Source organism: Eleutherodactylus coqui, chromosome 6 (genome assembly GCF_035609145.1).
Source record: "Eleutherodactylus coqui strain aEleCoq1 chromosome 6, aEleCoq1.hap1, whole genome shotgun sequence".
Taxonomy (NCBI): Eukaryota; Metazoa; Chordata; class Amphibia; order Anura; family Eleutherodactylidae; genus Eleutherodactylus; species Eleutherodactylus coqui.
Genome location: NC_089842.1, coordinates 244529921 through 244542782, shown reverse-complemented (window position 1 = coordinate 244542782; position 12862 = coordinate 244529921). Strand labels below are relative to the sequence as shown.

The 12862-nt window shown below is 45.7% G+C and overlaps 1 protein-coding gene across 1 annotated transcript; it reads left to right on the top strand.

Annotated features, from left to right (window-relative positions):
- Positions 1-4980: 4980 nt before the first annotated feature.
- Positions 4981-7834, top strand: LOC136631672 (C-reactive protein-like). Its single transcript, XM_066605961.1, has 2 exons — positions 4981-5043; positions 6381-7834. Exons 1-2 carry the CDS (start codon positions 4989-4991, stop codon positions 6995-6997), a joined length of 672 nt encoding a protein of 223 aa, XP_066462058.1. The 5' UTR covers positions 4981-4988; the 3' UTR covers positions 6998-7834.
- Positions 7835-12862: the final 5028 nt, after the last annotated feature.

The following is a 12862-nucleotide window of genomic DNA, read 5'->3' as shown; positions in this document are numbered from 1 at the left end:
AGCTGTAAATTAGGTAAATGTGTTTCAAGTCACCCATTTTTCTTTGGTTTGCTCTTCTTTATTTTATATATTGCAAATAATGAGTCTGATTACCTCATTCCTGATTCTTTGGATTTTCACCTACAGATGTGGAAAACATTACCTTGACATTTAATGCATTATGATAACTTAATTGCAATGTAATACATTACTGTAAGTTATCACAATGTGACAGTCATGTTAACCCCTTAGTGACGGAGCCAAATTTTGGAAATCTGATATGCGTCGTTCAACGTAGCATAACTCCGTAAAGGTTTTGCATCTCCCAGTGATTCTGACATTGTTTTTTCGCCACACGTTGTACTTCATTTTGGTTGTAAAAAAAGACCAATATAATTTGTGTATATTTATTAAAAGCGCCAAAATTGGGAAAATTTTGAAAAAAAACATTTTTTCACATTTTCAACTGTAATATCTCAAATATGTCCAAACATACTGTACAAATTTTTGATAAGATATATATTTCCATCTGTTTACTTTATTCTGAATGCACACTTGAAAAACTTTTGTGTTTTTTTAACCATTTAGATGACGTACAAATTTAGCATTACTTTTCAGCATTTTGAGGAACACTTTGTTTTCCGGCACCAAGCCAAGTTTGCAAAGGTTCATTCTTTTTGCAAATATGTCATTTTAAAGACATATGTTTTTCCTATAGTGCCCATGAAAATGAGGATTTACACTCCAAAATGGATACCCCCGTTTCTCCCGTGTTCAGAAACATACCCATTGTGGCCCTAATCTTATGTCTGGATACACAACGAGGCCTAAAATGAAAAGAGCAGTTGGTGTCTTTAAGAACATAAATTTTGCTTGAAGGTGTTTCAGGCCCCATAGCACTTTTGTAGAGCTCTTGAGCGGCCAAAACCATAGAACCCCCACAAATGACCCCATTTTGAAAACTAGACCCCTTATCGAATTTATCTAGGGGTGTACTGCCCATTTTGACCCCACAGTTTTTGAATGAATTCTAGCAAAGCAAAAGGAAAAAAATGTGATTTTTGTTTTTTTGTCAATTCTGTCATTTTAAAAACAGCTTTTTTTGTACAGCACACACATGGATGAAGCCTTGCACCCCAAAATGGATACCCCCGTTACTCCCGTGTTCAGAGACATACCCATTGTGGCCCTAATTTTATGTCTGGATGCACAATGGGGCCCAAAATGAAAGATGTAGTCGGTGTCTTTCAGAACATAATTTTTGCTTGAAGGCGTTTTAGGCCCCATAGCACTTTTGTAGAGCTCTTGAGCGGCCAAAACCAAAGAGAACCCCCACAAGGGACCCCATTTTGAAAACTAGACCCCTTAACGAATTTATCTAGGATTATACTGCGTATTTTGACACCACAGTTTTTGAATGAATTCAAGCAAAACAAAAGGAAAAAATTGTAATTTTCGTTTTTTTGGCAATTCTGTCATATTAAAAACTGCTTTTCTTGTACAGCACACACATGAATGAAGACTTACAGCCAAAAATGGATACCCCTGTTTCTCCCATGTTCAGAGACATACCCATTGTGGCCCTAATCTTTTTTCTGGATGCACAACGGGGCCCAAAATGTAAGGAGTAGTCGGTGGCTTTCAGAACTGAAATTTAGCATGAAGGGGATTTTGGCCCCATTGCCCACCTGTAGAGCCCTTGAGCGGCCAAAACCGTAGAGAACCCCCACAAATGATCCCATTTTGAAAACTAGACCCCTTAAGGAATTCATCTAGGGGTGTACTGTGTATTTTTACCCTACAATTTTTGAATAAATCTAAGCAAAGCAGTAGGAAAAAATTACAATTTTCATTTTTTTGGCAGTTGTATCAATTTAAAAACAGTTTTTTTTGTACAGTGTACATAGGAATGAAGACCTTCACCCCAAAATGGATACCCCCGTTTGTCCCGTGTTCAAAAACAGACCCATTGTGGCCCTAATCTACTTACAGGACACATGGCTAGGCCTATAATGGAGGGAACACCCGTTGGTTTTCAGGGTACAACTGAATAAATTCCAGGCCCCATTGCCCACTTGTACGGAATAAAAATTGACACCTTAAAAAAATCCTCCCGCCCACACACACACTCCGCACCCTTTTCGGCTTTCCCCAAATCTTAGATAACAGTAATAACGTGAACTGTGTGGTATTTTCGAAGACAGGGGTAATTACGGAGGCTGGTTGGGATGGGTACATGGGGCAATAAAACCGGGTATCCCCCCTCCTCTCATCCTTTTTGGGGGTCATATCTTGACCTCAGTGGCGGGTATGGGGTGTAAAAAGTGGCGCTCTGTGAGTCTCCATAATCTTGCTGAGGTGCGGTGGTCTCACACAGAAGACACTCAACAAGCTGCTATTGGAACTGCAGGAAGACGAACGTTCCCGGGGCTTCTTGTAAATTGCGTATTACAGGTAGCAGTCTGAATAACGCCGGGTTCACACGGCCGGATGTGGAATCTGCTTGCGGAGGCCCACAGCGAATCCCAGCTGTGAGCCTGGCTGTGACCCTGCGTACGGCCGCGTAATGTACTCCGCATAACTGCCTACTCACACCGTTGGTCGCTGGGAGTAAGGAGATTTTAAATTTCCTGGGCTCCCCGACTCCTGCGCATGCGTCCGGTGTTTTGCCGGCGGTCGCATGTGCAGAATCCGGGAAAGTTCACGGAAGAAGATCGCGTCAGGGGGCAAATATGGAGGCCTCCGGTGAACAGATTCATCTCCTCTCACCAATCGCATCAGTGAGGGGAGATGAATCATCAGCTTTTTTTTACTTTTACGTGATCGCCATTATCCATTGGATAACGGCAAGCACATGATCAGGAACCGCTCACCGTGGATCTCCGTGAACTCTCCAGGCTCTTGGCTAAGTTTTGTAGCCAGGAGCAGGGAGATTTTAAATTACGCTGGCAATCCACAGTTTTTGCGCATGCGTCAGGCGACAGGCACGTGCGCAGAAGCTGGGGTAAGGTCCGCGGATAAATCCGCGGGCCTTAGGTACGTCATTTCATCCTCCCTCACGGATATGATCCATGGGGGGGTGATGAGACGTAAGATTTTTTAACTTTATTTTTACTTTTTTAAACTTTTTTTTTTACTTTTTACACTTTTTTTTTTAACTTTACATGATCACTGTTATCCATTGGATGACAGTGATCATGTCTCCAGTGACATCCCTTTGCTCTGGGCTACACATGGCAGCCAGGAGCAGAGGGATTTTAAATTTCACGAGGCTCAAGCCCCTCTGTGCACGCGCCCGATGATTGACATCGGGCGCGCATACGCAGACGGGGACTTCGGGTCCGGGGACATCGGGGAGGACTTAGGTGAGTATTTTCACCTCTCCTCATGGATCCGATCCATGAGGGAAGGTGAAACTGACACTTTTTTAAAACTTTTTAAACTTTTTCGCGATTGCCGCTATCCAATGGATAGCAGCGATCGCAGGCCCGGGGACTGCTCACCGCGGTCCCCGGTAACACCTCCTGGCTCACGGCTACCTTCAGGAGCCGGGAGCCAGGAGATTTTAAATTTGCCGGGGGCTCCCGGGCTTCTGCGCATGCGCGTGATGTCATCGTCTGGCACGCATGCTCAGAAGACCGCCGGCGGGTCTGGGAGGACCAGATTCTTCGGGGGCAGCGCGGAGAAGGCAGGTGAGTATTTACTTTTTTCCACTGCTTTATTTACTTTATTGCGATCGGCGCTATCCATTGGATAGAGCCGATTGCAATGCCGGGGGGGGGGGGGGGGGGGACTACCCGCATCATGGGATGACAGCTCCATGCTGTCGGCTACCTGCGGGCACCGACAGCATGGAGCTGTCACGTCCTCAGGCAAGTGGGCATTAATCCAAAGAGGACGCATAAAACTATGTCCTCTAGGATTAAAGCCCACTTACTGAGGACGTAGTTTCCCGATGGGGCCGTCGTTAAGGGGTTAATGATTGCTACATTTGTGCCTAGGAGCAGTACACGTTTCCTTAATTAAACATTTCTGAGATGCCTTGTGTGCTCAGCCCTCTTCAGGCCAGGCCACAAAATGGCTGTAATCGGTTTATCAAGCGCTGTCTCTGATTGGTTTTGGAGCACCATTGCTCAGCCAATCACAGCCAGCGCTTTCTGGAGGTGGGGATTTTGAATCTGCAAACCAGGAACCCCTGAGAGATTACTTCAAGCAAATCTGCTGGAGTTTCAGAGAAGATGAGCGGCAAAAGAGTGCTACAAAGTTGCGCGACGTTTTAGCGACACAAGATCGCGACATCGCTGTGAGAAAATGCAGTGATATCTCACAAAGCACAGATGCGATATTGCTGCGATTTTCTCACGGCGATATCGCGTTACCCGTGTGGAAGCGGCCTGAAAGTCAGATAATTTAAAATAACACATTTATCCCATGTGACGAAAGTCACCAGAAGTAAATATGCGTGGTCAGGATTGCGCTTTTTTGAAGACTGTGTTTACAAGAAGTAAAATGTAATAAATTATCAAAAAGTTGTATTTACTCCCAAATGGTACCAATAAGAACTACAGGACAAAAACTGCTAAACAACAGTATATAGACAGAACAATCAAAACGTTACGGCGGTCAGAAAAGATTTTAGTTTTTAAAAGACACAGAAAAAAAAGAACTGTATAAATTTGTTACCCGCAGAATAAAGTTATGTAGTTTTTTCTGCACTGTGAACACCGTAAAAACAAGACCCCCAAAAATGGTGGAATTCCTGTTTTTTCTTTTCATTTCACTTCACTTAGAATTTTTTAAACGTTTTTCGGCCCATTATATGGTACAATGAAAAGTACAACTTATCCTGCAAGAAACACATTCTCAAACATCTACACTGCTGGACAAATAAGAGCGGGAGGAAAAAACAAAAATGGAAAAAATGTTAATTTGAAATAATCATTGCACTGTTAAGCTTCCCATCTAATACATTGTATTCTGTTTGTATCTTTCTGCAGGATATGGAGAAGATGCTGATCTGGGCGATCTTATGTACAATTATATCGAGATCCTTCTGCCAGACAGGTAGAGTGAAATGGGATTTTACTTCAAGTGATTCCAAGTAAAAGCTCTTCAGACCTGGCCATACATACCGAGACAATATATACATACATACTGAGAGGCACGTCCTTCTCCCCTGTCCCCCTGCCACATACAGGACCTCTGGCACACCCAAAACACCTTTGGTCCACATCCTGTTGTGTCCAATCCAGCCAAACTGATGAAGGGGTTCGTCCCCGAAACGCGTTTTCAATTGCTGGTTTTTAGCCTGTGAAATAATAAAAAACAAGGTCCTTCACATCACATATTGGACCTTTCATCTTCTAGTAGCTTAGAGGGTTGCACCCGCACACCAGTCTTTTTCCACATTCTTTCCATTGAAAGCAATGGCCTGCCGACAGCCCCTGCGGTGATTTTCGAGGAAGAGCTTTAAATGTAAGCCCTTCCCTGAAAATCATCCCTAGCTGTAGTAAAAAATATATACTCCCCTGTCCGCCGCTGCCGGGGCTCAGGCCTGTCTAGCCACTGCTTGTTCTCCCTGCATTTTTAATCCCTGCCTGCTGAAAAGCTTCAGAGCGGAGCAGGGAGAACAAGTGGTGGCTAGATGCACCTGAACAGTGAGTGAGTGAGTATATATATACAGAAAAGTGAGTATATATTATTCTACTACAGCTAGGGAAGATTGTCAGGGAAGGTCTTATATTTAAAGCCCTTGCCCAAAAATCACTGTGGGGGTGCTGGCGTCCTATTGCTTTCAATGGGGCAACGCCATCCCCATTGAACTCCTCATTCTTGTGGCCCACTGTGTATATTCCATGACTGCTACTCATAAAATCTTTTTCAAAGCCCAATTTTCAATAGCCAAATCCTGTGTTTTTCATAAAATCATAGAATCATACATTGGTAGAGTTGGAAGGGACCTCCGGAGTCATCGAGTCCTCTGGGGTCATCAGGTCGTCCGGGGTCATCGGGTCCAACCCCCTGCTCAGTGCAGGACTTAGTAAATCATCCCAGACAGATGTCTGTCCGGCCTCTGAGGACTTCCATTGAAGGAGAACTCCCCACCTCCTGTGGCAACCTGTTCCACTCATTGATCCCTCTCATATCAATAGCTTATAGCGCCGCAAAATGCACGGGTGTATCACCTAGTTATATATAAATCTGTTGGGCCTGGGAGCCACGCCCCTCCTGACAAGTCACACCTACTTTTTTTAGTGGCGTGAGTAATGCAAATATTGAAAAGTTGCATATTTTTTCTCAAACTTGCTCCAAATTTTGTTTCTTTTCTCTGCCAGTTTTGGCTAATATTAGTCCCACTTATGTGTTTTCTGGAGGATTTCAAACCCTTCTTTCTCTTACAGACTTGGGTGACGATGTCTTCACTTTCCCGAACACCTCAGAACTCACCTACGCTCTCATACACACTGAAAGACGTGTCACATTTACAGAAATGTCTCTTTGTATGAGATTCAAGACGGAAAAAGATGAGAATTTTACGCTGTTTTCTCTGTCCACCAGTAGATATGACAATGCATTTGAAGTAGAAGGAAGGGAGAAAAACCTGTTCTCCCTCTCAATATATGGAGACCAATGTAAGATCCTGAAGAAGCCGTTTACCAGAGACTGGACGAGCCTGTGCCTCAGCTGGACCTCCGACACTGGAGACGTAAAGCTGTGGATCCATGGGGACTATTATGGAAGAAGCCATTTCCAGAAAGGAAAAAATTTTCCTGGTGTGACTTTTATGTATATAGGGAAGAAGTTGGATTCCTTCAGTGGAGGTTTTGATAAATCGCAGTCCTTCATTGGTGACATTGCTGATATTAACCTGTGGGAGAAGGCTCTGACCGAAGAGGAAGTCATGGAGTTTATTTATCACGATAACATAAGGGGGAATGTTATTACCTGGAGGAACCTGAGGTTTAGTATCCAAAGAAAGGTCACCAGGAATACTGCCCCCTGTCTGCCTATTGGTTGAAGGGAAACTCCATCAAATTATAAATATATTATATTGAGCCTCAAGCCCCGTGCTTATAGCGGCTTCTACCCCTTATTTCTCAGTTCTGCATGTTCCGGTCCGTTACCATGGCGGGACACATTACACATATAGTCTGTATTATTTTATGGGGATGACAAATTGCACCATACCGGGCACAGTGTAATGTCATCAGAGGTGGAATACCAGCCCCCCTCATGCCCTACTTCAGCCATGGATGCACATGACCTTCTCCACTTACAGAACTTCTCGGAGACTTTCACATTGATGGTTTAGTAACTGGTACGAGATGCAGTATCAAGAACAGACAGCCCTATAGATGAACCAGTGCTTTTGTGTATATATAGTGGGGTGGGGGGAGGACTCCCTTTATTTCCCCCATGGTATAAGGATTGTGCATTATGTTCTGTTTGCAACGCTTTATTTCTCAAGAATGTGTGCCTTTAAGAGGGACCTGGCCTGGTGATAGCGCCCTGGTGAGGATGAGATGATGAGGGTGGGACCTGAGGTCCTGGGGTGTGCACAGTAATCTGGCGGTAGCAGTGTGGCGAGGAGCGCCCTAGTGAGAGATGGATTTGCCAGTGTGCATGCGACTGAGAAAAAGGGACAGTCCCTATTGTCAAAGAAAGTAGTCCCTACAAGAGTCCTAAATCTGTCCTACGGGGAGTAAATAACTGTGGGAGGAGAAAGGAGTTAATCTCTGTGACATCGGTACCGCGCCAGTTGTGCATTTCACCGTGCCGCCCCCTCTTGGAGAACGAGACTAACGTGTACCTTTGTTTTTGTTCTACTGCTTTCAAGTAAAGACAAGCCGTTGTTCAGCCATCAGGTGGTCCTCACATTCATTGACTTGGGAGCTGCAGGGCTTGAGACTACGTTGTACCCCCGGCCGGATGGCCTATGAGCCTACAGCCGTCTCATGCATGGATCCCAGCCTGGGGCGGATCCTGATTGGCCCTCCCAGGAAATGTCTTAGTATCAGTATGCCTGACATGGCTACAGAGGTCCTCCGGCTGGATGCCTCCGAGGACCGATCTTCTGCACCTGTGAACCTTACATGTACATGGTCTACTCTGAAGATAGGTTGTTGAAGTGAGATTGTGTCACCTACTTTTAGCCCTATGAGCTAAGCTTATGGGCTGAGGGTTTGTGACTCGCTGAATCCGGGGATGTGTTATACCTACCTCCCCCATCGTTCCCCCAGTATGAGCCCTGGAAGCACCCACTTTGGTCCACCCATTGCAAAATTAGAAGAGACGGACTACTTAGTGGCGCCATGCAATGCACTGCAGCGGCAGCTTTCGGCGGTGACACCGGAGAACGTTGGGCAAGGTAAATATAACTCATCCCCAGACTCAGCGGGTTACCGACTGTCAGCACATAAGCTTTATAGGGCTAAAAGTAGGAGACAGAGTCCCTTTAGAGTCCAGGAAAACCACTTTTCAGAAGGATAAAATACATTTAGATTTACATATTTCTGTGGGGATTTTAGGATATATACAGATATTGTGTAGAACTATAAGGGCAACTACAACTAGCAAGAAGGGGGGGCCTCCTGTACTGTACTTGTCACCCAGTGCCCCAGTCTCTATAACACAATCGTCAGAGTCCTGTCCTAGTACAGCTCCATAATCTCCGGTCACATGACCACATTTCTATATGGGCAGCCGCACACTTTACTGCTTTTCTTACTTCTCTTCTTTTTGCTTTGAAGCACTGGAGGCAGCTAGATGATGAACAATTACCCCGGGGCAATTATCCCTTTCACCTTCCCTGTCAGAAGTGTTCAATGGTTCCCCCATCCGACAAAACATTCTTCATGAACTTTTTACGTGAATTTTTAGTTTTACATTAAATATTAGGAAATCCCTTTTCTGCGTGAATTCCCCAGACTGTCCGTTCTCCACTCCATAAAAGTATCTTGGAGCCCCTGGGCCCCAATGCTAAATGTGTAAGTGGCCCCCACCTAGGATGTAGCACTGATAATACTGGTGTCTTCTTATATGGTAGAGGGGAGTCCCATCAGGTGTAACAGCTCCCTCTGCACCCCTATAGTTATACCCGTGCCCCAGTAACCACAGACCGCTGGCAGCAGTGCCCGAGGTTCTGCAGTTGGCCTATAGAGATCCGGCTGGAGACTTTGTAGAGAAGGAAGGATCTATTACTAATATTTAGAGCACATTTCATTTCTTTGCTCTTCCTCTTTTTCTTTATCAGATTGTAGATTCCTGCATAATAATATGTTGAGGCTTCTATAAATAAGGTATGTGATAAATGCATTACCACAGGAGCTCAGTGACCTGGGCTGTCTGCGTTACATGGTTAACCCTGCAGGTGACTTATCTATAATCACCCATTAGCATAGAGTGTCAGAGGATCCCCGCACAAACACAGGGAGAACATACGAACTCCATGCAGATGTTGTGCTTCGTCAGATTTGGACCCCAGCACTGCAAGGCATCAGTGCTAACCACTGAGCCACCATGCTTCTTCTCTCTTCTCCCCCAGAGCAGTCAGTTTTAGAAGTTGATTTGTAGGGATCTAAGTGACTCTGATAAGAGACAAACAACAATGGCTGGATGGGTACTGGTGTATCTTGTCTCCACCGGAACTGAGGGTGGGACAAGGGTTTGTCCTGTTGGAGTTCAAGAGAACTCCTCTAGCAGTGGATTGGCTATATTGCTGACACTGCTTTTTACAGCTTGCAGAGGTTGACGTGGGCAAAACACACTGATTGACAGCCGTCTGTGGACGGGGACAGAAACAATGTGACAAGCTGCAGCGGACGACCAGCCGCACACAACAAGATATATAAGCGCCACCTGGGAGAATCCCAGTGGGGTATGGACAGCGCCATGAGCATTTGGGGGGGGGGGGGGGAGACCTGGTGAGGCAGCTGACGGAGTGAGGACCGCCAGAGCAAGGAGGGTGAGCCCCAGGGAGACAACTGACGGAGCAATGAGGCAGCAGAGCATCGCACGGACGAGTCAGAGCAGGCATGGGAGAGGGGACCCGGCTTCAGCGGGGACAGCATCATGGCAGCCGGGAGGTGATGAGCGGACATGCCACCCCGTCAAAGGGACGAAGAGACAGGGTTGGCAGAACTGGAGATTGCAGTCTGGCGGGGAGCTTACATGCCAGAGAGGCGTGTACTTCTGTCAGCCTGACCCTACCCTACTACTCCCAAGGACAAAGCCTTGTCTGCACCCACTGTTCTGGTGGAGACAAGGTACACCATTGCCGGCCGGATGACTAGGCCAGAGTATCTCTAAAACAGCAGGTCTTGTATTCTTCTTATGCTACGGTTGATATCCTATCAAAAGAGAGGAGAAAGAAAGAGCAACATCTGCATGGAGTTTGTATGTTCTCCCTGGGTTTGTGTAGGTTTCTTTTTCATAATAAGCACCTTGATTTATAGATTGCATACATTTACTGAGTAGAAGGAGGTAGAAGCATGGAGGCTCAGTGGTTAGAGCTGTTTCTTTACACCTCTGGGATCCTAGACTCAAATCTAAGCAAAGGTAACATCTGCATGGAGTTTGTGTGGGTTTCCTCCCACACTTAAAAACATACTGACAGGTGAATATAGATAGTGAGCCCCAATGGGGACAGACAATATCAAGGGATGTAAGGTGCTGTGTAATATATATATATATATATATATATATATATATATATATATATATATATATATATATATATATATATGTGCTAGATAAATAAAGGCAATTGTTATGAAACACGGGCAGAACAAACAAACTCCATGCAGATGTTGTCAGATTTGAACCTAGAGTGAAAACAGAGACCACAACCATTAACCCCTCATACCAAGTGCCCTAAAATATAACTTTTGTTAGATATAAATTTAAATTCACTTCCTAAAGGTTAAAAATCCAGATTGCTGCCTGAAACAAACAGACACCCATTAGGTAAATCACCCGTATGAGAGTACAAATGTTCCCTACTTCCCAGGGAAATAAGTGGAAGACTCCAACTCCCTCTCAGTATAGGAAAATCCTTGAAATACACGATCGGGGCAAAGGATCATACATAAGAAAAGAAGTGAAAACTCACCAGGTGATTGACCCATATGAGGTGCAAAACTGCCCCAAACTCTCTGTGAACCGAGTGGAAGACTCCAACTCCCTCCTCAGTATCACAGGGAATCATTCAACAAGCAGCATGATAAAGGGCGAAATGTAGGCAAGCAAACGGTGCTAAAAACTCTGCTGTTAGCCTCCCTACATGCTTCGCCAGCGTCCTGGCATCTGCAGGGGATATACGAGGGGCTGCTGATAAGTCTTTGGCTTCACCCAGAAAGATAGGAAGATGACACTTTCCATTTCTCCCACATCCTCTCCACTGATGCCAACACACTTCTTACATCGGGATTCCGAATTCTATAAGCCTTGCAAAAAGAAAGTTTTCGGTTCTGCCTCAAACCAGTCATCCGTAGCAGCCATGGCATCAGGAATGGGGGGACATTTGGTCCCCTTGAGGTGTTTCTTCTGGAAACAGATGCTAGTCGGAGGGAGCTAGATCTGGTGAATAAGGTGGGTGGTCAACCAGCTGGAAGCCTAGCTCCACCAGTTTTGCCGTGGTCGCTTGTGCCGTGTGAGCGGAGGCGTTGTCTTGCAGGAACAAGATTCCTTTGGACAGCCTGCCGCTCCTTTTGGCTTTCAGAGCTGCTTTCAATTGGTCCAAAAGTTCAATGTAATACCTTGCATTGATGGTGGAACCATTGTGAAGGTCGTCCACTAGCAGCATGCCCTCCTTATCGCAGAAGACAGACGCTATCACCTTAATGTCTGAGGACCACTGGGCCTCCACTCTGACTGCTCCCCCTAGTGGTGGCTGTATATATCTGTATGTAGTGAGCTCCCCCTAGTGGTGGCTGTATATATCTGTATGTAGTGAGCTCCCCCTAGTGGTGGCTGTATATATCTGTACACAGACACCATCACCTTAGTGGCTGAGGACCACTGGGCCTCCACTCTCTGACTGCTCCTCCTAGTGGTGGCTGTATATATCTGTATGTAGTGAGCTCCCCCTAGTGGTGGCTGTATATATCTATACACAGACGCCATCACCTTAGTGACTGAGAACCACTGGGCCTCCACTCTGACTGCTCCCCCTAGTGGTGGCTGTATATATCTGTATGCAGTGAGCTCCCTCTAGTGGTGGCTGTATATATCTGTATACAGTGAGCTCCCCCTAGTGGTGGCTGTATATATCTGTATGTAGTGAGCTCCCCCTAGTGGTGGCTGTATATATCTGTACACAGACGCCATCACCTTAGTGGCTGAGGACCACTGGGCCTCCACTCTCTGACTGCTCCTTGGTTTCAGAGTGATACAAATAAATCCAGGTCTCATCCATGGTGACCGGTCGATCCAGGAAGTTCTTATCAATTCGGAAACGCTGACCAATGGACCGGGAAGTTGTCACTCCATGCTTTTCTGATCTGTTGTCAGACATTTGGGGATCCACTGTGCAGATAGCTTCTCCATGGATAATGACACAAACCCGTTCCCCACAAACCCCCATGATGTCGGCTATTCCTGCAGCCGGACGATTCTCCAGTATGAGGTTGTGCGCAGCATCGGCGATCTCCGGAACAACAACCTCTCTCGGTCGCCCAGGACGTTCCTCATCATTGGTGCTGAAGTGGCCACCAGATCTTACCTGTAGAGTATGAAGGGCATTGATCCCCTGATGTCTGCCACATATCACCATGAATATCCTCCCCCGACTTTATCACTCCTCTGCTCTCATTGGCTGTGAATATCGCCTTAGACTCCGCCATTTTGTTTTCCCGCGTGCCGATATCACTCTTGCCATAAGCTA